The 25,808-nt window shown below is 53.1% G+C and overlaps 7 protein-coding genes across 7 annotated transcripts; 4 read left to right on the top strand and 3 right to left on the bottom strand.

The window, feature by feature from the left end:
* Positions 1-1,575: 1,575 nt before the first annotated feature.
* On the top strand, positions 1,576-5,469 carry NCS54_00429000 (Hypothetical protein; the record flags this gene model as incomplete). The annotated part of the gene is made up of 1 exon (XM_053149831.1): positions 1,576-5,469. One exon carries the CDS (start codon positions 1,576-1,578, stop codon positions 5,467-5,469), a length of 3,894 nt encoding a protein of 1,297 aa, XP_053005806.1.
* Positions 5,470-5,737: 268 nt separating this feature from the next.
* On the top strand, positions 5,738-6,118 carry NCS54_00428900 (Hypothetical protein; the record flags this gene model as incomplete). The annotated part of the gene is made up of 1 exon (XM_053149830.1): positions 5,738-6,118. The coding sequence occupies one exon, from the start codon at positions 5,738-5,740 to the stop codon at positions 6,116-6,118; it is 381 nt and encodes a 126-aa protein (XP_053005805.1).
* An 883-nt stretch (positions 6,119-7,001) lies between these two features.
* Positions 7,002-7,385, bottom strand: NCS54_00428800 (Hypothetical protein; the record flags this gene model as incomplete). The annotated part of the gene is made up of 2 exons (XM_053149829.1): positions 7,002-7,171; positions 7,223-7,385. 2 exons carry the CDS (start codon positions 7,383-7,385, stop codon positions 7,002-7,004), a joined length of 333 nt encoding a protein of 110 aa, XP_053005804.1.
* Positions 7,386-10,159: 2,774 nt separating this feature from the next.
* On the top strand, positions 10,160-12,149 carry NCS54_00428700 (C2H2-type domain-containing protein; the record flags this gene model as incomplete). Its single annotated transcript, XM_053149828.1, has 2 exons — positions 10,160-10,211; positions 10,273-12,149. Exons 1-2 carry the CDS (start codon positions 10,169-10,171, stop codon positions 12,147-12,149), a joined length of 1,920 nt encoding a protein of 639 aa, XP_053005803.1. The 5' UTR covers positions 10,160-10,168.
* Positions 12,150-12,842: 693 nt separating this feature from the next.
* Positions 12,843-13,424, bottom strand: NCS54_00428600 (Hypothetical protein; the record flags this gene model as incomplete). Its single annotated transcript, XM_053149827.1, has 1 exon — positions 12,843-13,424. The coding sequence occupies one exon, from the start codon at positions 13,422-13,424 to the stop codon at positions 12,843-12,845; it is 582 nt and encodes a 193-aa protein (XP_053005802.1).
* Positions 13,425-14,836: 1,412 nt separating this feature from the next.
* On the bottom strand, positions 14,837-15,883 carry NCS54_00428500 (Hypothetical protein; the record flags this gene model as incomplete). Its single annotated transcript, XM_053149826.1, has 1 exon — positions 14,837-15,883. One exon carries the CDS (start codon positions 15,881-15,883, stop codon positions 14,837-14,839), a length of 1,047 nt encoding a protein of 348 aa, XP_053005801.1.
* A 6,936-nt stretch (positions 15,884-22,819) lies between these two features.
* NCS54_00428400 (CFEM domain-containing protein) lies at positions 22,820-25,757 on the top strand (the record flags this gene model as incomplete). The annotated part of the gene is made up of 2 exons (XM_053149825.1): positions 22,820-22,879; positions 22,947-25,757. 2 exons carry the CDS (start codon positions 22,820-22,822, stop codon positions 25,755-25,757), a joined length of 2,871 nt encoding a protein of 956 aa, XP_053005800.1.
* Positions 25,758-25,808: the final 51 nt, after the last annotated feature.

The raw sequence follows: 25,808 nt of genomic DNA, 5'->3' as shown, positions 1-25,808 counted from the left end.
GTTTACTACGGTATCAGGCATAAAGTATGTTAGCTCGCCCCACAACATTTAGGTCACTCAACAGGCGGCCTTGTATTTACTTCCCTTAAAAACAGTATTTTATTCTTAAATTTATCTACCTATAACTAACGCATCTTAGACATAATTTACTAAACTACTTATCTACTAAGAAGAGAGGTCCCCCTAGTAGTAGCTATATTTTATCATATTATTAGAGGGTAGAGAAAAATTATCCTGAAGGTGAGAAAAAATATCCGAGGTACATCTATGATGTGGGGCGAGCTAACATACTTTATGCCTCCTACCATAGTAGTTCAAACTGGAACAAAACTGTAGCTTGGTTTCTAACGTGGGTGATGGACGCACTGTGTGTGGATGCTCTGTGTAACTCTCTATTTTGCATCATTCTAGCTGAGCTCCTGAGGCAAAAGAACCAAAAGCTCCCATGTCGATTGCCGTAGTCGAGTCTGAAGGACCCATGCTAACTACTTGTGACATTCATCGAATTTGTTCCAAGACGTCGATCCTCGATCCACTGCTTGATACTGCGTGGACCTCACAAGCGTGTGAGGCTCCTCATGTTTTAATTGAGAGAAGAGAGACAATTGCAGCTTCACGTGATGCACGCAAAGATGAAAAAAAGAAACACGGATGTGCAAATGCCTGCAGAAGAGGTTGTATTGAGTGCCAGGGATCAGGGGTTGCCATCAGGGTACGTACCAGCTGGAGTTTGGGGAACTTGAAGCACCAGCACAAACACTTGGGCTTCGAGGCTCAAGACAATGCCCAAGCACAGGCAATTGTTTTGATTTTCAATATGCATTTGATCTCTTTACCTCCTCGATGGGTTCGACCTCTACATCCCCTCAAGGGAGAGTGAGAACCAAGCTCCCTCCTTTATCCGTCCTCGCTTGGCAAACACCTCGCTCATACACCCCCAAAAATGGCCGAACTTGGCTTGAAATTTTCGTTACGCATCTCGTTCCAGCCGCTTCGAATTGATGAGAGATTTGCAAGGCAAAATTCCTCCTCCTTGGCTCAAAAGGGTTTGCCATACTAGCACACAACTCCACGCCTCGTTAGTCACCCAGGTCGAGAAATGAAGGAGATACCAAAACATCAAGAGGGTTCATTACCTGGTTTCCCTTAAGCACAATAATTAACTAAAGATATCATAGTCAAGGTAAAGTTTTGGACCTTCTTTACCTATTCTTATGATACTCTATTTATTATCTTTAGGGGAGAATAGGCTAAAGGATTTATCTGAGCGTCTCTCTTTATTCTCGACCTGGGTGGCTATCTCCGGTGCTTGGCCACAGTCCCGCAATACCGCAAACATAACCAACACAAAAGATGGAAGAGCCAAATGCAGCAGGTCACTTCAGACCCCGGTTAATAGTTGTTCGGCCATTACTTAGATGGGATTTATCTTTCATTTGAGAGGCGCGGCATCAGAAGGAGGATAGCGGTGAGGCTGTGCTGACGTGGTCCCTTAAAGAACTCAGCTGACACAGCACCAGGCACCAACACTTCGACTCATCACCATCACCATCAGCAGCAGCAGCAGCAACAAACATGCCTCGTCCCGACAGCAGTGCAATTGTAGGCGAGCTGCGACAGACGGACAGCGCAAGTAAACGCCAGGGCGCTATCCGCCAATTCACCAAGGCCCTCCGTCGCGGAGACCGCTTCCAGCCAACATGGGATGCCGTGGGCGGAGCTGCTGGGCTTGCCCAGTTGATGGCCGAGTTCAGCGTCAAGGACGTGCGTACAATGTGCAAGGCTCTGGGACGTACAGCCTCAGCTGAGAAAGCAAGGCCCGAGAGACGCAAGGCCTTTGGGGAGCTTGTGGAACAGCTCTGCAATGGGAACGAGGATGATCGTCCGCTGAGGGAGTTCTATCAGAACATTGTGCCGGCGTGTACCATGGACGTGGTTGAGGAGTGGGAGAATAAACGACATGTCGAATGGACATCGCAGCAGCAGAAGAGACTGTCCCTTGGACACCGCGAGCAACATGAGAAGAAGTTCCTCGAAGACATCTTTTCTCGTGGCAAGGAATTGACATTCTTGTCCCAGAGGAGACTGTTTTGCGGTAATATGGCCTTTAGTGAGGAAATTCTAAACACTCTCCTCGCGAAGGAGGGAGACATCCGAGTCCCTAATGACTTTGTTGACGAGTTGGTCATGCCGCTGCTCAAACGCCTGCTCAAGAGGAGATTCGACCACGAAACGCGACAGAAGTATCTGCATCTCGTGGTGCGGTGCATTCAGAAGCACAAGAAGGTTATATCGAATCAGCTCAACCTCTTCCACGTTGTCGGGCCTGTACAGTATACGATCAACCGATGGTACGAGGCCCCTGTGGACAGCGACGTCAAGGAACGGTTCAAGGATGACTTGATACAGCTGATTGAGCTATCTCCCGCAAACCAGCGACGGGATGGCATAGACTCGCTCCGCGATGTCATGGCCATCTCTAAGAAGCTCGACAACGAGGCGAGATATGACCTCCTCCGCCTACTCTTCCTCCACGCCAAAGGATACAACAAGATCGATATCGACGATGGGTCAGACTCTGGACTTGGTCGACTGAACAAATTGACTGCCGAAAAAGGCCTTTGGCCCGCCGGTTTGTTCTTGGCTGTTGACTCAAAGAAGGCAATGCAGCTGTTTGAGAGACTGGACAAGGCCCACCCAAGCAGCGACTTCTTGAGCCCCGGGCCCGACCACTCGGTCATTGCGCAGCGTCAAAGGCCTGATATTAGCACCTTTGCAGACGTCGAGGTTGCCAGGGTGCTGTTCATCCGCATGTCCAAGACCGAGAACGAGCACGAGGGCTGGCTTGAACGCGCTCGCACACTTGTCCAGGAGCGGAGGGTGAACTCTCAGCAAGCTCGGGAGCCAGGACTTCGCGCCTTTTGGGCCATGTCGGCACTGAACCTATGCGTCGCCGCCGCCGACATTGAGACGTTGGGAGATACTGTTCTGTGGGCACGCCGTTTTACCAAGGACACTTTGGCGTGCAAGGAGTTGTATGGCCCAAAGGTGTTCAAAACAAAAGAGATAGCAGCTCTCTTGGCTGCCATGCCAGCGGAACGCATAAAAACTCCAGCGGCCGCTATGTCATTCACGTCGTCAGTGGTGAAGGAGGATATCGTGCGTGCAAACAGGATCCTCATCAACCTCCTCGAGACGGCAACCAAGGCAGTTGGAGAACCTGGGTTCCAGCGCCGGGACTGGGATAACGTGATCGGCCTCTTGAGAGTCGTGGCAGACAAAAGATTCGACAACGTGAAAGGTTTCTTGAAGAAACTCAAAAAGTGCACAGCAGCTGAGTTTGCAAAGTGCGAAACGGTCATGGTTGAGACAGTTTGGAAGCCGACCATGGACACTCTGATTGAGGCAGAGGCCATCGTTCGCAATCCGACATCTGATGCCCTCCGTGATTCATCTTACTCTTCAGCCCTCATTGGGCGCTCTCGCAAGTTTGACGCCTCAGGCCTCTTTGCCTATAAGAAGCTGGCGTATACGGCCATCTCTCCTACGCAGCTGGCGTACCTGGCGAGGTTTCTTCTGGACCAGATGCGGGCGCGTCTGGGGTCTGAGGCGATGCGTGTGCACATGGGAGACATTGTTTCAGTTATCGAGAGCATTGCCAACTCTGATCAGCCAGCTTTGGCTTCCCCGTTTATCCGAGATCTTGTCCTTCACGATGAGGGCGCTGCCGAGAGTTCTGCATGGCATCGGCAGCTCCTTAGCGTGGCCTTTCTTTCGTCTCTTCCGGCAAAGGCGGCAAAAGAGATCCTGCAAAACATGGGAGGCGCCATGACGGAGAGACTGCGGCAACAGAACGAGATCTGGGACAAGAAAGAAGAGACGGACCAGTCCAAGGAGGCTGATGGGGAGGCCAAGAAGCCTCAAACTCCTTGGATCAAGGTTACCACGGTCAAGATGCTTGCTCAAATTCTGCAGAACAATCTCTTTATCAACGCCTCGTCGTCTTGCGACATTCTCATCGGCCTGCTCGCCGAGGCACGACACATTGACATCCGCATCACCATCACCAGCAGTCTAATCAGCGCCATGCAAGAACCAACATGTCCTCCAGAGCTACGTTCGCACATTCTCGACGCTCTCGAGAAGTACATTGTGCCTGTTGTCGCGGACCTCAACGAACGACGCTCTATGCGAAAGGAAGACTGGGCCGCTGCCGAAGAGGATGGCGCTGCCTTGCCTGCTGTCAGTGAGGAAACCCCTCTGCTGGCGCTTCTAGTCGAGCAGGCAAACTCGGTCAAGCTCAACGAAGACGACAAGAGACGGCTTGCGCAACTCATCATGACGGCACTGGAGCAGTCGGCAGTCAACAACGCTCGCTGGATGAAGCTCTTCCTGGCAAAGAACAAATTTTACCTCGGCGAAGGTGAAGAGCTCCCCAAGATACCAGTCAACATCACGATGCTCTCCTCGATCTTTGCCCAGCTTATGGCCTACATGCCACTCTCCGTGTTCAACATGATCCGCTCCGTGGTGTTTACCAACATCAATCCGACACCAGCAATTAAGACCATCACAAAGTTAATCAAGAAGAACCGCGACCTCGTCAACTCCAAGCCCGGCAAGCATTGGCTCGCGCAGTTTAACGACCAGGGCGTGGACGCATTCAAGTTTGGACTTTGGAGCTCTGTCCTCGCTCTACAAAAGCCCAGCCATGAGACCCAGTCAAAGCTCGAGGAGGGCAAGGGGATCACGATCCATACTCTAGAGGACTTTTTGCTCGATGCCGTCGAGCTTCTTCTGCAAAAGGGCGAGTATGACTTGATTGAGAGAATCGTTCTGAGACTATGTGAGGACCGATTCCGGAGCCGTGAATCTTGGGCCAGCTGGCGCGAGAACTGCTATCCTCTTATTGAACGAATCATTCTAAAGACGGATGAGGTCCGCGTTCGCCAGCGCAACGAGAAGAGCCAAGGCAAGACGCCTGTCCTACTGCCAAACTCGACCCTAATGAACATTGCCATCCTTCCCGTCCCCTTCGCCAGGGGGTCACCTGAAGAAGAAACCGAATTCATCTCGAAACTCCGCCGGATGACAGAGACATTCGCTTCTCGTCGACGACCGTATCACAACGACTTTGTGCGTTTGAAGAACGACATCAACAATTGGCCCAGCAGGAAGGAATTTGTTCGCTTCGCGCTGAAGCTGGCCGAGGAGACTGGATACGACGTCGCTTCAGACGAGGAGGCTGGGCCGGCGGACTACATGTGCTTTGAACTCGCGGAATACCTCCTCACCAAGGCCGACAATCCAAAGGACAAGAACATCATTGTCGAGGCCAGGGAGCTATTGGACAGGTGGGCGAATTGTGGTGACGAGGGTGTGAGAGAGCTGGGAATCAAGTCCCGAGAGCAGCTGAAGCGGCAGAGCAAGGGGGGTTGGTTCAAGCGGGCAGTAAGCGAAGAAGCTTAGGTTTGTTTACATCCAATGTCGTTGTGGTGTTTCATAACAGATTTGTTACATAGGTTGGATAATAACGAAACAGGGTCGCCTTCAGGGCATTTGCCAAGATGTTGGAGACCTGAAACGGACTGGGAGGCATAACGGAAGTCGGTAGTATAAATATCTGGCTTCTCTTCCATGACTGAGACTTTTTCCTCATCAACATCAACATCTTCAATTCTCTCGACAATTACCCTTCTTTTCAATCTCCACCGGTCGGATTCCTAATATCGTCAACATGAAGTTCCTCCCCATCGTCATCTCTCTCTTTGCCGCCACCTCTCTGGCGCAGAACGGGCAAGATCCATGCAACTTCTTCTTCTTGTTATTCGCTAATACTAGACACAGCTGTGGCTTCCCCGATGGCCCCGATTGTGAGTCCGTCGGCGTCGGCGCCAACGGGCTGGAGCAGTTTGTCGACCCCGACGGATGTTGTCTGTTCCCATTCCGCTGTGGGAATGTTGCTGGGGAGCTGTGTGAGCGAGTGAGCGGTAACAGTGCTGGCAGCAATGGAAACGGTAACGGAAATGGAAACGCAAATGGCAACGGCAACGGGAATGGCTTCAACTTTGGCTTTGGGAGGAACAGGAACAACCGCCGACGAGTGTCACGAATCTAGGTGCCCATGATCTTGCATACAGTTTGTTGAATCTAGAGGACGGCGTCTGTTGGTCAACGTGGAACTACGGGGAAAGTCGAGGCAGCTGGACTGCTCTTTTTGGGGGAGGAGAAAACGGGAGGACGACAACTTGAGAATACCCAGGTTCGAGATCAGGATTGAACTCCTGGCTCAAATCATCTTGGGAATCTTCCTCTTCAATTGCTTAAACCCTTTTTTTCTTTCTTCCATATCCATCACCCGCACCTGCAATGACACCCCCGGGCATGACTATTCTCCGTTTGCTTCAACGCCAAACGGCCCAACACTAAATAGCTTGCATGAGGGCCTAAGATCGGACGAAATGGCACATAATTTCTGAAATGGCAGGATGACATTGCCAAGAACGAATTGCTGAATCCATTGAGATCCCCTCTGTTCGCAGAGTTGGCGCACGCGACGGTCGCTAAACTGAGCTGTTGTGTGTGGGCACGCAGTCGTAAAAAAAACATGAGACACTGAGTCAACGATCTCTGGTTTCTGAAGCGTCCGTAAATCTAAAATGTTCAAAGATTTATTACTTTTTATTTTTTATCTCTTATTTTGCTCATAATTAGGCTATAACGTGAATATTCTTTATTGACTTAACTGAGCGCAACCGTCCTGGTGTCTCAAGTTTTTGTCCGTCCGCTTGGAGCGTAGAACCCTGGAACTTACCCATGCACCTGGATAAGAAAAAGATCTCAGCGCTTATCGATCATCAATCAGCATCACTTTCGTGTCCAATTGACACCCACGGGTCCTCCTTGGCATGGCAAGTTCGCAAGTGTCATCAACAGGGTCTCGCAGACCAGGTTCATACAGGTTTCATCATAGCTAATCGTACAATCCATAAGCCTCAAGCTTAGGCACCAAACTTCTTGTCCTTGTCGTCGACAAAGAACTCCTTGCCCGTCGTCTCCTTGTACTTGTCGCGGATAAAGTCCGAGATGGCCTCGTCCTTGGCCTGCTCGGCGGCGCTCTCGTTGCTCTGGTCGCCCTGTCCGAGGAACTTTTCCTGCACATAGTCGACGGCTGGAAGCACATTAGCACTGGTTCAACATCGGGTGTCTGTGGGGGAGTTACCCTTGTCGAGACCATCCTCGTTCTTCTCGCCCTGGGCACCGCCGCCGGCCATGCCGTTGAGCTTGTCCATGAAACCGCCGCCGCTGCCGGACTCTTGGTTCTGGTTCTGGTTCTGGTCGGCGTTGTTGCTTCCGCCTCCGGTGACCTTGTTGAGCAAATCCATGATGATGATTGAAGAGGCGAACGGTGGAATTGATGTATTTCAGTAGGGTGAATCTTGGAGATGAATGCACAGGTTTCAGGTATGATGACGAGAGAAGATAAGAACCTCACAAGACGTCCCCCACGACATCCTTATATAGCTGCGCAACACATCGTCACACACGGCAGGAGGCCGCACAAGGCGGGGTCGATCAAGGACCGAATTCTTGATCGCGGGTGGGAAAGATCCACTGACGCAATGAGACAAGGTTGCACTTAAGGTTGTGAGACCAAGGATGGAGACATGGGGGACTTGGAAGATGGGAGCTGAAAGATGCGCACCAGTGACGTTGACGTCGTCGGCGATTGGCTGCCCACTTCAGCTCACAGGTGGGATAAGGTGCGGCGCCCAGCGCTCGCGTGCCCCTCCATGGACCGGGTAGGGCATCATCGAAATGCAAGTTTAGCGAGGCCGTGATTCTCTGTCAAAGGGTTTGAAGAAGCGAGGGGGCGGAATGTCTTTTGGCGAGGCCGTGTCAAAAGGGTTGCATGAAGCCAGGGGAGTGTCTTCCAGTGGGGCCGTGATTCACTCTGTCAATAATGGAAGCGGGGGGAGGGGGGTTTCTGAGGCCGTGATTCACAGCCACGCCGGGACAACCTTAGATTTCTCTCAGATTATGTGGGTCTTTCTTAAGTTTCCTAATTCGTCTCGCAAGAATACAGTGTCAATGCACGAGTCACGGTGCAAGGTACTGTGCAAGTCGGAAACACCAAATTTGGGTATCACGGCGCATTGGGGGAGATGGGCGAAATGTGGTGAAGAATGTGGAGGAGCACAATGGGTACGGCCAGCATGTAATGGCAAAAAGTGAATAGACCATGCACAATGAACAGGTGAAAGCAGCAAGTATGTGAATCTAGCTTTCTATTAGGGGTCATTATAGCTATTCACATGAATTCGATCCTTTTGTAAGCCCTTTTCATTACCGGTTCCTTCATCCCTCGTAACCTCGTAGCCATCATCCCTCATAGCCATTGTCCTTCGTAGCCATCATCCTTCGTCAAGTCCATCCATTCGTGTCGAGTCCACCTTAGTTGTAAGGGGTGTACATGCCATCGGCATCGATCACAGCCTGGCATCGCGCAGGCATGCTCTCAATCAGCGTCATCAGATGAGCCTCCTCAATCCAGTTCCAGGTCTCGATAGCTTCAACAACAGCGCTACGGCCTCGGAGGTGGGCGACCAGGCGGTCTTCTTCGATCTTCGTCTTGATCATGTCCCAGGCGACGGCCATGAGATCGAGGTCGGGCGAGGCGGGAGGCAGCTGGAGAACCTCCATGTTCTTGTTCTTGTTCTGGAGTTCGGTGCGGATGGCAGCGTCGGAGTGCGCAATGAGGCGGTCTTCCATGCAGTACTTGGCGTTGTCTGGCTGCTGCTGGATCCAGTAGCTCACGGTGGGGAGAACCCGTTCGGAGTGGTTGTTGGCGTCAACGGTGCCCCAGCTTGGGTCCCAAAAGACGCTGGGACCCTTGCCCTTGAGGCCAGAGAAGGTGGCCCAGAAGGTGTTGCCGTTCTGGAGATGGGCATCGTCGTCAATAATGCAGGCCGGGTCGCGTGCCTCGTGGATGGTGCGGGTGACATGGATTCGAGCGTGAGGTCCAGTCATGATGCGGGTCTCGCCAGACCAAACGACGGCCTTCCACTGCTCGACAGTCCAGTCGACGTGGTCTTGGGCCCAGTCAAATCGAGCCTGGCGGAATTCTTCGATGATGGTGGGCCGAATGAGGGCGGGATATCGCTCGTACCCGACTTCGCGCAGCGCGTTTCGGATAATGGCTGGCTTGCATTTCCATCCAAGGGAGGTAGCAAGTCTGTTGTACTCCATGCGGCGAGTGGCTCTGGAAGACAGGGTGAAGGCAAGGACGATGAGGAGTTGGGGATGGTTAAGGACGGGGAGTTGGCCCCTGGCGGTATTGCCCTTGGGCACGGAGAACGCCTCGGTGATCAGGATTGCGTACTGCGCTTGACGGGGGGTAAAGTTGAAAAAGATGGAAATGCGGGTGTAGTTCCATCCAGCTGAGCGAAAGAGAAGGCACTTTCTCTTCTGCTCTGCAGTGATGGGCTCGCTGGGTGCCATCAAGTTGTTGTAGGTGCGGAGCTTGGCCGCCATAGAGTTCAGCTGGCAGTTCTCACGGCGATGCTGCTTGAGGACCTGCTGCGAGGTCGTGGGGCAGTTGAGGACATCAGGCGTGAGTCGCGCATTGTGTCTCTCACGCTGGGCTTGGCGGAAAGGGTCAATGGTGAGCTCGTTGGAACGGTACTGCAGCTGAGCAATGGCAAGGCCGATGAGATCCGGGGCCAGAGGAGCGTTGATGGTGACGGGAGGATTGTAAGCCATCTTGACGCAATTGGGTGGAATTGTTCAATGAAACGAAGCTGAACAATAAAGTTGGTGGTTTGGTGTTTGCGTTCTCAAGATGGAAGACAAGTACTTGCACCGAGATGGATGTGGTGGGGAGCTTTTGTCTTGGAGGTCCCTGGTGGAGCCAAGGTCAACTCGGTACCTGAGTGGGGACCTGGAGGGGTGCGTTTTGGTGGTGGCATGGGCGTGGCTCAAGCGAGAGGGCTTCAGGGCTGTGGCTTGGCCGGCTGAGTCAACGCGACAAGGTATGACGCATACAGGGACCGCAACAACCGCTCACCTCGAAAAAAAGTTCAAGTAACGCGACAAGACACCCTTTGGACAGAGTCTTGGTTCGCCATCGTTGCCTTTTATCCACGACAGACATAGAATAGTCATCGCAATGGCCAAGGCTAACGAGGATATCCTCAGGCGTCCCCTGTACCGTAAGGAATAACCCCTCACCCCGCCATCGTTGCCCCTCAGATCGCTAACTGGGATCGCCAGTCTATGACTTGCCACCAGAGGTCCTGGACACGTTGACGCTCAAGTCCGATGCCGACACCGAATCCATCGTCGAATCCTCCATCTCGTCCCCCTCCAAGAGCCCTTCAGCGTCAGACAGCAACCTCGTTGGCTCCCAGGCTTGTTCCCTCTGTGGTCTCACATTCACCACTGTGATTGACCAGCGAGGGCATCTCAAGTCTGACCTGCACCACTACAACCTCAAACAGAAGCTGCGAGGACATAAGTCAGTGTCAGAAGTCGAGTTTGAGAAGCTGATTGGGGACTTGGATGAGTCGCTGTCGGGCTCAGATTCGGACGAGTCGGACGAGGAAGAGGAGGACAAGCAAGAGTCGACACTTACAACACTCCTAAAGAAGCAAGCGAGGTTAGCAGATAGACGAGAGGAAACCAATGGGGATGAAGAGGAAGATGATACCGCTGGCAGGAAAGGTCGTGGCAAGCCGCCCCTAATCTGGTTCAGTTCCCCTGTGCTCCCAGAGAAGACCTACTTTGGCATGTACCGTGCCATCCTCACAGGCGAAGAACAACGGAACCAGGACCTAGTCGAGGTCCTCAAGAAGAAGCAGGTCGAGCCAATCTCGATACCCAAGATGCCCAAGGACGGTTCAATACCCGAGATTGCGTACAAGGGCCCGCACATCTTCCTCTGCATGATCGGAGGCGGTCACTTTGCAGCCATGGTCGTGTCCCTTGCACCGCGACCAAACAAGAACGGCACAACCATGAACCGAGAAGCGACGGTACTGGCTCACAAGACGTTCCATCGGTACACGACACGACGAAAGCAGGGTGGCTCGCAGTCAGCCAACGACAATGCCAAGGGTGCGGCGCACTCAGCTGGTTCAAGTCTGCGACGGTACAACGAGCAGGCCTTGGTGGAGGATGTGCGGAATCTGCTTCAGGACTGGAAGGCCTTGCTTGACACGTCAGAACTGCTCTTCATCCGGGCGACGGGTGTGACAAACCGAAGAACTCTTTTCGGTCCATACGAAGGCCAGATGTTGAAGCACAACGACACTCGGCTGCGAGGTTTCCCTTTCAGCACGCGACGGGCGACACAGAATGAGCTGATGAGATCGTTCATCGAGTTGACCCGACTAAAAGTCCGTGAGATTGACCCTGCTGAGGTTAAGAAGGAACCCGAGCCCAGTGCGACTCCGACAAAAACGCAGTCGAAGCCCTCCAAGCCCAAGTTGTCAGAGGAGGAAGAGACAGCCTTGTTACATACCTCTCAGCTTCAGGCTTTCACACGGAGATCCAAAGTCCCCGCCCTCCTCTCGTATCTCAAGAACAACAGCCTCTCTCCCGACTTTGAGTTCCAGCCCGTTGAGCAAAACCACCACGCCCCACGACCACTCCATCTTGCCGCGGCCCAGAACGCTGCACCGCTCGTGCTGGGACTCCTGGTGCGAGGTGGTGCTGATCCCACGATCAAGAACGACGAAGGCAAGACTCCGTTTGAACTCGCTGGCGAGCGGGCAACCCGTGATGCTTTCCGTGTGGCGCGCTCAGAGCTTGGAGAGGCCAAGTGGTCCTGGGATTCAGCCAAGGTACCGCCTGCGATGACAAAGGCTGAAGCCGACAAGCGCGACGAGCGAGAGAAGAAGGAGGCGGATACAAAGGAGGCAGAGCGACGGCGCGCGGAGGAGGAGAGGCTGCGAAGCGAAGGACCCAAGGTACCTGAGGGCCGGAAGCAAAAGGGCAATACGCTCTCTGCGGGATTAACAAAGACACCTCAAGAGAAGAGAGAAGCTGAATCAAGAGGGTTGACGCCGGAGATGAGGATGAGGTTGGAGAGGGAGAGGAGAGCGAGGGCAGCAGAGGAGAGGATACGGAGGATGCAAGGTGGGAGTTGAACAGGCTAGAGAGGAGATCAGTAGCATTCTTCCAAGGCAGGATAAAACAACATCTTCCTGGACCAGCTTCTTTTGATCATTCCTTGATTGAGTTTCACATGGTGGTTAGTCTATTGTCGCAAGCTTATTCTCCACTCCATGTGAAGTTCAACGAATACTCCCAATTAGGCAAGGGGACATCAACGACAGCTCAGAACATCGCCCGTATGTCCCACAACCTTTTTAGGTAGTGCATGAAGCCTTGAACTTGCCAAGTTCGCCAGGGATTGAGATATTATCGGTCCAAGGGCCGAGCCATTGACCGTTGGCCTTTCTCCCTCTACGATGTCTGCTCTACCTGCCTCAATGCACAACTGTAACACCCCCAACACGGTCAGAATACCCTTCTCAATTATTCGCCTGACATTTCTAAAAGTAAGATGGCTTAGATAAGTCACCACACCCTTCTAAGAATGGATGTTTGCATGAATGGCACCTGAGAGAGGCGCACATATTTGGCACACCAACTTGGCCATTCACCACACTTTTGTTCCCATGATGCATAGTTTAACGAGACATTGTATCAGTCTTCAAACTAATTACTTTCTTCTTAGATTCAACTTCTAGACTAGTTCACGGCAGCCAAGTCACCTCTTCCTGCTGTGATACTTCAACATCCATGCAAAGAACGATGGATCAGCACCAAACATGCTACTAACCCCAGAGGCCAGCACAGCCGAGTGCGAACACGCCATCAGGTCGAGGCCCAGTCAGTGTTACATTCTCTCCTTGCTCCATGATGGACTGCCTCATCCGAAAGTCCACGTAATCCCCACCAAAGCTGGCATGCATGGTCATGGACAGCCACCGCCCCTGAACTGAATCCTCCACCTTAACCGTGATGGGACCCCATCGATGATTAGGCCCCATATACGTAGGCCAGTTGTACAGCCGGTCTGGGACGGGGAGGTCATACATGCTGCTGGATGGCTGCTGCATTGACATGAACACTACAGTCCGTCCATAGGAGTCCTTCTTGAACTTGACGTACAGTTCCTTGGCTTGGATGTCAGGGTTGATTGGTTCCGCCAGCCGAACCGTGAACTCTGATTGCCCCTCTGCTTGGAAGGTTCGGAAGACGATGGCGGGATAGGGGATGATTATGGGGGTAAGGTAGGACTCGACGATGTCAAGAACCTTGAGGCGGTCTAGGTCAGCCGTCTCGAGGGGCGCGGGTGATGCTGTCTCCTGCTCGCTTGTGCGGCGTGAGCTGCGTCTAAAGAAGTTGAAAGGCATCTTGTGATAGATGATTTGCTGAGTGTGGTCGGATGTGCAAGTGCTCTCTATGTTGCTTTTATAGAGTAGTAAGGTGTTGTCTTGATGGTGAAAAGGTTATTAGAATGCAGAATCAGAGCTTAAGAGGAAGGTTGTTGATATTTAAGATTCTGTATTGCTTGGAGAGGCAGTTGTTCATAACAATGGTTGTTTAGTCTTTTGGCATTTCTCTTAGAGTTTGATTGAACATTGTCATTGTTGAATGAGAACAAGTCATCTCTTTCTTTATTAACTTTCGAGTACGTCAGTTTATCTTCAACTCACTCTTTATCTACCTTACAAGCCAGACTTAAGATCAGGCGTGGAAGGTGAAGCCAAACCCAGATACGAGAGGAATCACGACCGTTGAAAGCCCGCATGCAATCAGCAAAGTTACAAGTTCTGAACAACGAACAACGGCCAAGGCAAAGATTCCACTAGCAAGTAAATAGTTCACCCGTCAGTTACATAGCTACAGTTAGCCGCCAGCTGCACTTGATGCACAGCCTCGGAACACGGTTCTGAACGGCGAGAGGCAGCAATGATTTTCCAAGACGTTCAGAAACTCTCACAGAACTCGCTGCAGCCGTTTACAAAAATTCCAATGCACACGATACTCGTAAACCCTAAATTCTCTACCACTTTTTTCTACTCGCGGATCTGAGAGGTGGTGGCGTCTCTTGCGCAAGACTTGCCTTTCCATCATTAACCTTCTATGGCTGCCGTTAGAGAAGCTTAAGATTGTCTGATTAGCTTTACTGTATGATTCTATTGCGTTCACGTGTATAACTGTGCTCTTTTACACTGTGGGTAATGGGCTCTTCAGACACGTCGTGATGCTTAATATCACCAACTAATCAATGTCCACATCAACCGCACCCGACATGTCGGAGCAACCATCCTACATCAAGTTCTTTGTTGCTGGAAATATCAACCTCATAAATGCGCCGAGTTGATTCTATATATAGCAAGATATAAACAAAGGCCTTCGATCTCGGTATCATGTCAAAGGAACACAAAGGTAAGCATTTTACTCCGCCACAAGCTTCGTATCCACACCCTGTACACAAGCCTTCCGAGAATCAAGGAGAAAGCCACTTTGGGAACAGCACCAACGGTCAATTTTCATTCTATTCTCGGCCTCAAGAAAATCAAGAAACACGTCGTCATTAATTTCGTCCCTCCTCTCCTCGTGGGCAAATATCTTTCCCCTGTGATGGTACATGGCACATCATCATCGCTTCGTACTCAGCCTCATACAAGGGTAGAACCATGGCCAACACGAAAAATCAACTTGAAACAAGGGTTGGCATTTACTTCAATGACAAGATCAACTACATGAGAACAAACAGACTTGGGAACAACTTTCCCCTCCTCTATCCGGCATCTTTCGGTCATTGGGGATACTTGATAAGAGAGGAGTAAATGTACTCCCACGCCCTTTCAGCTTGTCCCATGATCAAGGACAGATACATCCCATTGAGAGACGCATCGAGCTCGCCCACGACTTTATAACCGTCGATGGGGGTGGTGAGCTCCCTTCTGTACTTGTTCATCACACCTACAGGACCTTCAAAGTTAAACCCATTAGTATCGCACGGAGATATCACCATCTCCACCTGCATTGGCTGCAGTGTGATCTTTATCTGGACGAAGAGGTCCTTTGGCCCATTGGGGAGGAAGGGGTTGCGGGAGTGTACCATGTATTTACCCACCAACTGTGAGCTGGGTGCCGTCACGTCCTGCTGTACGATCATGTACGTCTCGTTCAAAGCTTCCACGTTCATACATGGCTCAAAGTATCCATGCAGGGCTTGGCTAATGAACCTACCTGCTTCGGTGCTCAGCAACATGCTTGCGTTGGGGGTTTGTTCGACCTTTTCCTGCCAAGCCGTCTTGTCTTGTCGTGTCTTGGCCATGATGACGTCGCTTGACGATGGGGGTGAGCTTGGACAGAAGGCCTTTCTGTTGTCTGCCAGAAATTGGGAGAGATGCCCATATACTTGCCTTAGATAAGGATCTTGGGACACTTCTTGCCAGAAGCAACAGTGGTTAACGTTTTTGCCGTTGCCTTTGCCTTTGTTATGATTGTTACCGACCCAGCCGTTGCTGTTCCAGTCGATTTTGGCATTGCTGTCCTTGCTATTGTTTTGACCATTGTTGGTAAATTTGCCATTCTGTTGGCCGTTGCCGCTCTGCTGGTTCTGTTGGTTCTGCTGGTTCTGCTGGTTCTGCTTGTTCTGCTGGTTCTGCTTGTTCTGCTGGGTTTGCTGGTTTTGCTGGTACTGTTGTTTTTGCTTGTTCTGCTGATTGTGTTGATTCTGTTGATCCTGCTGGTCACCATCATTCTGTTGGCCGTTGTTGCTGCCCCCATCGTTCTGGTGTTTCCGTTTGCTTCCCCTGTTGTGATGGCTGCCACGGCCGCGGTTATTCCATGCCATCTTGATGATTCAGTGTTTGGTGATTATAATGAAGTTGGCAAGGTGAATCAAGTTATTGGTCTCTAGAGTCAGACGGAGCTTGAGGGGAACGAATCCCTCGGCTTGTCGACTCTTAAGTATCTAAGCAGTTCACATAGCTCATTGTCCGTAGCTCATCTTTCGCAGATCAGGACAAAATGTGAACAGAGAGCAATTGAACATGACATATCCTTTTTGTATCGAGGTTCATTGTCCGTACAAGTCTTGAACAACAGCGTTCAAAGGATGATGGGTGACCCAACAGACTAGCCACCAGAAAATTCAGACACTAGCTCATCTTCTTGAGTTGTCAAAGCCTCGTGTGGGCTCCCATTGATATATCGTGCATCAACACAGTCAGGTATCGACATCGGAAAGGGGCATGACCGGCCGGTGGCCATTTGGGGTCCAGAACTGAACATGATGGACACAGGCTGATGTAATCGCTGTGACATGGCCTGGATATCTTCGGTACCCCTCTATAGCCAAGTTTTTTCTTTTCATATCGAGGTGAAAATCAGAGGCTCCTCCCAAGTGTCTAATCCCCAACAAAAGACTTGCTACGTTCCACATGCACGGGCCAACCTCGAACGGCAACAGAACTGTCAAAAGGACTTGTCATCACATCGTTATCGCAAAGGTATGGCAAAACCTTTTCGATTGAATTCCCTAGTATTTCATCGTCTCCGTTGTCGGATCCTTTGGGAGGTAAAATTCAAAGAGGCGGGCCGGTTCGACGGGCAGGGGACTGCACCATGGGACAAAGGATCCACGAGAGAATGGAACTCGGCAACATGACACCTCACACAAAGAACGAAAGGAACTGGCTCTGACCGAAGGCGGACGGAAGCGAAGAAGCCGAGGTGGCATCATCTGGTATCTCGGGTCGGTTCATGTGGTGCTGAAGAAATGCGATTGGTGGTTGAACAACGGAAAAAGAGGAAACTGAGGAAAGGAAGCTGGAACACTGTCAGTACCAACTTGCGGTGAGAGTAACGCTTGAACAAGTTGAGTTATCGTCTTGTTCAAGGCTCCATCCAGGAGTCTCCAAAGTTCCGGCAGCTTGAGCAACAAAGAGCGCGGTCAAGACGCAACATCTCTTTGCTACGACACCTGAAGTCATAACACAGGTCTCCAAAGCTGAAAATTGGGTCAGCCCTAGAGTTTCGCATAAAAGAGAACTCGAATGCCTTTTTCTGCCCTGAAGATCTGTCGAACGAGTGGGCAACACGGGGTTAAAGGGTTTGAGCCATATCGCTGGTGAAACCGGCCCGAGTCCGTGTCCTTAAGGGGGTTAACAAATATAGAAGCCCGAAGCGGGCCAAGAAAGAGGCGACCTTGATGATCATCTTGAGATGATAGCCTTGAAAGGCGCTCGCTCGCATGCCCCAAGCGAAGGCCCCATGAATCTATCTCTGCCCACGGTAGAACTCTCATAGATCCATGACCCTTGCCCGGCCCTGTGGATGAGGCCAGGATGAATAAGTGGTAGAAACGAAATCCACCACTCAGCTGGGCACGGTCAAGGACAAATGGAAGATTCCACACTTCACTGCCACCTCCTAGGGGTCCCGAAAGAGAAAAGGAAGCCGCGTGCTTCAGGTGTCCAGCGCCCGATGTAGCATCACCTCCGCTCATGGACCAACAGAGGAAGGCACCGGAACCCAGCTGCAGGTACCCGGTCCTGGCCGACTAGCAGGCACAAGGCTGGCAGGCTGGGCCATCGTCGGCCGCAGGAGTTGTTCATAGGCCATGGTCCGGTTCCCCTGTCAGGGGATGCTAGGTACGGCATCTCGCCACGGCCATGTCCCCACGAGGGGTTCGGCAAACACAGACGGAAAAACATGGCACCAACGTCGAAGGAGAAATAATTTGACGGACAAGCCGTTGGTTGAGTCAAGCTAGCTTGCTGAAATCCTTCCGTAGCTCTGCAGCCTTGGCCATGAGAAAACAACGCCGGCAGCCAACATGTCGGGCATTTTTGTGCATGAAACGGCCGGACAACTACCAAAGAAGACGCTTCTGGGCCGACGATCAGTGGGGAAGGCTGAGGCAAGGGCACCTGGCACGAGAAAAGGAGGAATCGGAGGCCTGGAAGTCGATCGACCAGGACGGCTAATCAATCGCCCAAGCGTCTGGCGATGAACGTGCCACAGGACATGTCAAGAGGGCAGAATTCGATGCCTGTATCCCCAAGGTTACCTGCGAGTGAACCAACATACGCACACGAATCTTAAAAAACGTACGACCATGTTTGATTGCAAATGTGCACTGAGCAGTAGATTGAGGCCCGCTCTGCGACACGACGCAACACAAAAGTGCATCGAATTGACTCGTAGTCTCAACGTAGAGACGTTGCTTCACCGTTCAAAAGTAAAAAGAGGGTCGCAGCTTGAGTGGATGGCGTCGGTCGGTAGGTAACACGGCCATGACAGATCAAATCGCGGGTTTCAGCAAAAGCCGCCATCACCGCAACTCGAAACGCGATAGAGCCAGAAAAAGAAGACACTGGGGAGCACCCTTGCGTCTTTGATCTTTCAGGCTAGTGTCGCCTGGGATCCCCTCGGGCGGGCCAAGAAACTCCCCAGTCATGAAGAGAGAGCACTTCGCCAGGGGTAGCACATCCCATCATGGCTCGACCTGCGAGCAAAACAACCCCTGACAGAAAATACGACAAACCCCGGAAGCGGCGGGAATGGCGACGTTCCGTGATTGACATGTTTTTCCGTCTCAGGCTGTCTCTGAGACTGCAGCCGGGACAGCACTTGGACCAATTCGCAGCACCGTAATTCACCATCCAACAAGTGGGGGATGATGTGCTTCTAGAAGCCCTTGCAAAACAAGCGACGCAAGAGGCGCAAAATGGGTCCGACGGCGCGCGGAGACTACGGCGAACCATCGTTGACGGACGCCAAAACAATGGCGTGAGCAAGCCACAGGGAGCTGTCTCGAGCGTCACTGGAGTAGAAGCGGGTTAGTGTTCAGGTGTCTAGTCAACAATAACAGTTCGTACCTGAACCATAGTGACGTTGACAAAGTGCCTGCTTCCGAGAGGCTGCGGCGTAAAAACTCTGTGAACAGAACGGGAAATTAAACAAGGAACCGTGGCCTCCGGTCTACCAAACAAGTGTGGTGGAGGGCCATTCCGATTCGGCCGTCACCAGATTCAGGTGAGAGAACCGTGTTTTGGTGAAATCGGTGGCGGACGGATTCGAGGTTTCATACCGAACGACTGTGCTTTTTTGTTTCAACTATTGCTGTATTTGGTCGAAACATTTTGGCGAGAGAGGTTTGGCGAGTAAGCATGCAATCAAGGTTGATGTGAAAGATCCTTGACAGCCGTCGATGCGACCCGTCAGTCATATCACAGACGAGCGTGCTGATGGCCTCTCGATAATCTTCACCCAGCGTCGGCGTCTCTATGTCGGAAATTATGCTTAAATCATGCGGTGCAAATTCTTTAACTGTAACCGACTCTTCATATCCTATCATTCTGGTCTTGTCCCGCAAAGGCGGTTGCTGTTGAGATGCTGGCGGTTAACTCTGATCTTCATCACCTACCCGGGACTTGAGAGCAACGGCCAATGCGCGCTGATCCATCCGTAAACGGAGAGATCTCATCGAGTGATTCCCAGAATAAGCACAAGTAAAACCAGCCCGGATGTTTCATAGGGCCTGACCCTTGCCATGGTTTTTTTTTTTGAGACCCTTCAGTGTACAATATGGCTTTGTTCAGGATCCATTGGTGAACTTGAAGGGCGGCAAGGCTGGACCCTTTGCTGCTTTGTCTCAGATCGGGTCACTGGGTGCTCTGTGATTGGCTGCCCTGATGTTGAAACAACCAGGGGCAGCCTGCCCTGAGACAACTCCAGCGTCAAACGACGCCACGCGATGGTAGCGCGGGCTGGGTGCTAAAAATGAACATCCACCAAGACGGAGGATTCAAGAGAAAGAAGAAAACTGGGGAAGTCATGGACTTGGGTGCCATATTTTTGCCTTTCCTGGTTCGGACAGCTATGAAGAAGGCGGAATTGTCGATCGCAGAGACGGCAGAGGGACCTTTGCTTGTGCTCAGCGCTGAGGCCAGCCGCCTGTCTCAGTTATCGTTGCTCGAGCGTTGTCTGGTATCCGTCGGTCCTGGACGGAGCATGGAGTATCCGCCAGCGAGTTGATCTGAAGTCAAGAAGTGCCAGTGCCAAGCAACCAAGATGTCCAGGGAATTCCTCGTATGACGGCATTGGAAAACAAAACCACCGGATTGGAAAGTTACGAGCTAGAACAAATCGACAAATCCGGAGATGATGTTTCCTCGACGCGAGATTGGCTTCTTCCTCGGTGTTGTGAAGCCATCACCTGCAGAACGTGAGGACCATGTCACGGAACCCCATCAGTCAGGCGATGCGAATGTCAGGGAGGCCCCATGCCAAGCGTGCTGTCTCTGGCCGATGTCTCCCACGGACCTTGGCCACGCTTGAATCCCTGACGGCCACGAACGTTTATTCATGATCAATGGCTGGTTGTACGCTTAATCCCGGAGCGGGACGGTGGTAACGGTGGGACGGTGGAGTGGCCCTATCTCGGGCGTTGAATCGGCCTCGGTAGGATGCTGCAAAACGGGGAAAGCGTGCAAGTTGAGCATCCTGGAACAATTCTTCGGTGCCTTCCAACGGGCGCCGACCGCATGAATCTGTGCAATTTCTCGACGTAGCATCCCGTGACGGATTTGTACTGACGTTGCTGTAGATTGCATGGGTGAACCTGCCATGGTATTTCCGGAGGCCATTCGTAGATCCGCCGACGGCAGTGAGGATCAACCACATGGCACGGAGGCGAGTGTATTTTTGGTGCTTATGCGGATGCTGTGTTTCTGACTCGAGCCTACCCGGCACTGACAACATTGTGCTGGCGATAGAAGCCATGATTTGTTTGCGCAGGATCAAGGAAGAAGCAAAAGGACATCCCGACTGTGATGGAGGAATCCTGTGGCATTGAACGTTGAGGTTGTAGTGGCGGCCTCCATTTTGGCCACTAAAAGTTGGTTCCCTTCCATTAGCACCTTCCCTCTGCAAGTCATGCCGCTGCTGCTGCTTTCCGCGGATAGACGTCCAATGCCTTCAGTTGGTGGCTGTCTGGGGAAAGTGCCACCAGAGACATTCTACAGGGGCCAACCGCCACTGGAAGAACTTGCTCCCTCCCAATGACCCCTTGACTGATGCATCCGCTCCTCCACCAACCTCACTGGCTCCCGCAAAGACACTCCGAAACTTCAAGCCGCCAGGGCACCATCGAAGCGCTGCTAGTCTATTGGTGGGCGCATCGCCCGTGGTATCCGTACCTGCAGATGCTGCTGGAGGGGCATCAACGGAGCCCCACCACCCACCAAAAGGAGGTGCTTAACGCTCTCTGATAAGGTGGCGAAGCGTTTCAACGATCAGGTTGCACTTGGCCGTACGCGGAGCTCAATGGAACATCAACAGGCCCCAGCAACGGCAGCGGCGGTATGAGAAAGCATGCTGGCTTCAGGAGGCAAAACGCCGGGCAACAACTGGCGGTGGGTTTCTCCTATCACGATCAAGCCGGCTGGAGATGTGCACTGACTGTCTCGCTTTGTGCTCGCCTTGTGCTTTGTGGCCTCACATCTCCAGCTCGTCTACCATCACCGCAACGCCGTCGTCGGTGAAAGCCCACAAGTTGAGGACAAAGCGCAAGCCTCTCGCTTTGTCTCTGATTCGCCGCACATCAGCTCGCTTCTTTGTCGACGATCTGCCCTTTGGCGTCTAGTCGACAGATCTAGCGAGCCGTCATTGCTCAACAACTGCCCCGCAGCGCTGCTGATAGACGCCCGCCCCGCGACATCCAGCATCAAAGACAGCAAAGCGCTCTGTCAACAGCTTATGCGGCTGATCCAAAGTTAGCACATCGGAGCTTTCATCAAAAATATGCATAATCTTGTCCGACTCGGGAATAGTCACATCTCTTGACACACATTGACAACGCAGGATGGATGGGCCATGGATGCACAACGCGGCAATGCACAATTGAGCATCTGATAGGGAACACAATGGCATAAGCAACATATGTCAACGGATCCAAGTCTGGACTGCGAAGAAGAAAGGGGATGCCTCCTTACCCATGGCCAGGCACAGGCATCACATTGGCCGCTGTCGATTTTCCCGTGCTCATGGTGCCAGCACGCTCGGCCATCAGTCCATCCAGGCTTCAGGACCACATTGGTGCCCTGGTCTCGGCAGCAAGAAAGCCCCCTGGATGCGCTCTGGCAGGGCTTCTACAAATCGTTTGGCTTCGCCTAGCCCGCTGTCGGATACCCTTGTTAGCGGGGCTCGCCCAGGTCCCAGATCCCTGCACGGTGACCCTGGTTCCTTGTTACTGGAGCCGCCCTCTAGACTGCGAACCGCTTGGCCAACACCACCTCACCGGAGAGCTTGGACGGTGGATGGACCGCTGCACTGCTCAGGAGCCTCACGAGCCCTCTTGTCTCCTCCAGCCGTGCTCAACCTGACCCAGAGGCACACCAGGGGTTTCCATCGTCGGTGCCTTCTCCACCCAGCCATGGATGGCCGAGGGGCGCATCCTTGGCACCAGATGCCGGGCTGGCCGGCCTTTGTGCTCTGCAGTCAGTCTCCCACTTCTTCTCGTCTGGATGTATGGACTGCTTCTTGGGTATATAGTAGCTTCGCATGCCCTCCCATCTTTGGCCTTTCCTCTTGCTTCATCACCACCTTCATCTTTTCCTTTTTTCCTTTACTCTAAGCAAATATCTCTTTTCCTTTCTGGTGTCAAAGTCATTCGTTTCCTTTGGCCCACACGTCTCTTAATTACATTCTCACTATCAATTATCTGCACTCATTCGCTACTACCAACTAGTTATTACAACAAATTCTTCGACAACCATTCACAATGAAGGCTACCTTCGCCCTCCTGGCAGTTGCTGCCAGCCTTGGCGAGGTTTCCGCTACCGTGAGTATCCCTGCTCTCCACAGAGCCTCATCTCATCTCATCGGATCGAATACTTACACATCTCTAGTGGGGTAACTGGAAGGGAGCTCCCAAGTACTCTCCCCCTCGTGCCGTTGACAACAAGTGTGACGACAAGCAGAAGGGTGGCTGGTCTTGGGGTGACCTCGACGTCGGCCGCTTCGATAAGTACAACGACTGGGACTTCAGCGGCTGGACCTGCGGAGAAGATAAGTCGAAGCGTGATCTTAGCGGCCGTACGTTCGGAAAGACCATTTTCGGAGAGTGTGGCTCCTCCAAGGAGTCTGCTCCCTCTTTCGGCTGCAACAGCGGCAGCTGCGGTGGTGGCTATGACAAGTTCTCTGTGAAGAAGTTCCACGTCAAGCCCGAGTTTGACTGCCGCCTCGAGTTCCACTACGAGATGCCTGACGGCTCCAACTGCAAGCACCAGTCCGACTGCTCCAAGGACGGTACCGATGTCTACAACTCTCAGTGTGGTGGTGCCAAGAAGGTCCACATCGTCTACCCCAAGCAGCCCAACAAGCCCAAGGAGAAGTGCCGTGTCGAGATCCCCCAGATCGACTTCGACTGCGACAAGCCCGAGAAGCCCGTTTGCACCAAGTGCCAGCAGACCAAGACCTTCCCCTACGGTGACAACACCAAGACTTTCCCTGGTGGCGACTACACCAAGACCTTCCCTGCTGGTGAGGAGACCACCACTGTTCCCAGCGGCGAGGAGACCACTTCTTTCCCCGGCGGTGAGGCTACCACCAGCGTCCCTGGTGGTGAAGAGACCACCACTGTCCCCAGCGGCGAGGAGACCACCACCTTCCCCGGTGAGGAGTCCCAGACCGTTCCCACTGGCGGCGAGAACACCCAGACCTACCCCAACGGCGAGCAGACCACCAGCTTCCCCGGAGCTGAGGAGACCACTAGCTTCCCCGGCGGCCAGGGCACCACCAGCGTCCCTGAGGGTGAGGAGACTACCACTGTTCCCACTGGCGAGGAGACCAAGACTGTCCCTAGCGGCGAGGAGTCCCAGACCTCTCCCATCAGTGAGCAGACCACCAGCTACCCTGGCGGCGAGGAGACCACCAAGACCTTCCCCTACGGCGAGGAGACTACCATTGTCACCACCTTCGACAGCACCTCCACCATCTACACCACTGAGATCACCACTGTCACCTCTTGCGGCCCTGAGGTCCCTGACTGCCCCGCTACTCAGGGTACTCCCGTCATCGTGACCCAGACCGTTCCTCTGACCACCACCATCTGCCCCGTCACTGAGACCCGCGTCGAGACCAACCCTCCTGCTGGTGAGACCGTCCCCGCTACTCAGCCTGAGGGCCAGAAGACCACCACTGCTCAGTCCCCTGGTGAGACCCAGTCCGTTCCTGAGGGTGAGGGTTCCCAGACCGTCCCCACTGGTGAGGAGACCAACACTGTCCCCGCTGGTGAGGAGACTGTCCCCGCCACTGAGCCCGAGGCCGGCAAGACCACCACTGCCCAGTCCCCTGGTGAGACCCAGTCTGTCCCTGAGGGTGAGGAGACCGTCCCCGCTACTCAGCCCGAGGCCGGCAAGACCACCACTGCTCAGTCCCCTGGTGAGACCCAGTCTGTCCCTGAGGGTGAGGAGGAGACCTCTTCCGTCATCACCACCACCTACGACAGCACCTCCACCATCTACACCACTGAGATCAAGACCATCACCTCTTGCGGCCCTGAGGTCACCAACTGCCCCGTCACTGCTGGTACTCCCGCTGTTGTCACTGAGACCATTGCTGTTTCCACCACCATCTGCCCCGTCACTGAGACCCTGACTGGCAACGACAAGCCCAGCTACACCAAGCCTGCCAACGGCGGTGACAAGACCACTGAGGGCTCTTCCCCTGAGGCCACCACCGATGTCCCTGAGGAGGAGACCACCGTTGTCACCACCTACGACAGCACCTCCACCGTTTACAGCACCAACGTCAAGACCATCACCTCTTGCGGTCCTGAGGTCACCAACTGCCCCGTCACCGCTGGTACTCCCGCTGTTGTTACTGAGACCGTCGCTGTCTCCACCACCGTTTGCCCTGTCACTGAGACCCAGACCCACAAGTCTCCCAAGCCTACCGGCTCCAAGCCCAGCGGCGACAAGCCCTCGACTGAGAAGCCCGAGACTCCCAAGGATGGCTACAACGTTCCTGAAGTTGTCCCCAGCTGCCTGAACACCTTCCTTGACTACCTTGAGAACTGTGAGGACAACACCGATGCTGCCTGCTACTGCCCTGATAAGTCGTTCGTCGACAACGTCTTCCAGTGCCTGTACGCCCACGCTGAGAACGACGACATCGTCGCTGAGGCCGTCTCCTTCTTCCAGGGCATCTGCGCTCCCTACGCTGAGCAGAACCCCGTCATTGCCACTGGTGCTGACTCCGTCACTGAGCACATCACTGTCACTGGCACCACCATCATCACCTCTGCTCACTACACCACCGTTGTTGTTGCCACCACTATCACTGAGCCTTGCGTCTCCCAGGGCACCACCATTGAGGGCAGCAGCACCGTCAAGACCATCGAGACTGAGATCGTTGTCCCCGAGGTTGGCTTCACCTCCGGCCCCGCTGGCAACGGCCCCATCCCCGCTGCTCCCACTGCTCCTGCCACCGCTCCCGTCACTGCCCCCGAGGCTGGCGCCACTGGCTCTCCTGCCTACCCCGCCAACCCCGAGGCTCCCGCTGCTGGCGAGACTCTCATCACCAACAAGCCCGTCGCTGGCACTGGTGGTGTCCCCGTTCCCACTTCGGCTCCCGGCAACGTCCCCGTGACTGCTGGTGCCGCTCGCAACGGCATGGGCATCGCCGCTGCCATCCTGGCTGTCGCCATTGCCCTGTAAGGGTCTTGACGAGCACTGCACATAAGCCTTGTTTTCCTTGTTATCTATAGA

This window comes from Fusarium falciforme, chromosome 3 (genome assembly GCF_026873545.1).
Source record: "Fusarium falciforme chromosome 3, complete sequence".
Classification (NCBI taxonomy): Eukaryota; Fungi; Ascomycota; class Sordariomycetes; order Hypocreales; family Nectriaceae; genus Fusarium; species Fusarium falciforme.
The sequence above is the reverse complement of the archived record's forward strand: the minus strand, read 5'-3'. Positions and strand labels throughout refer to the sequence as shown.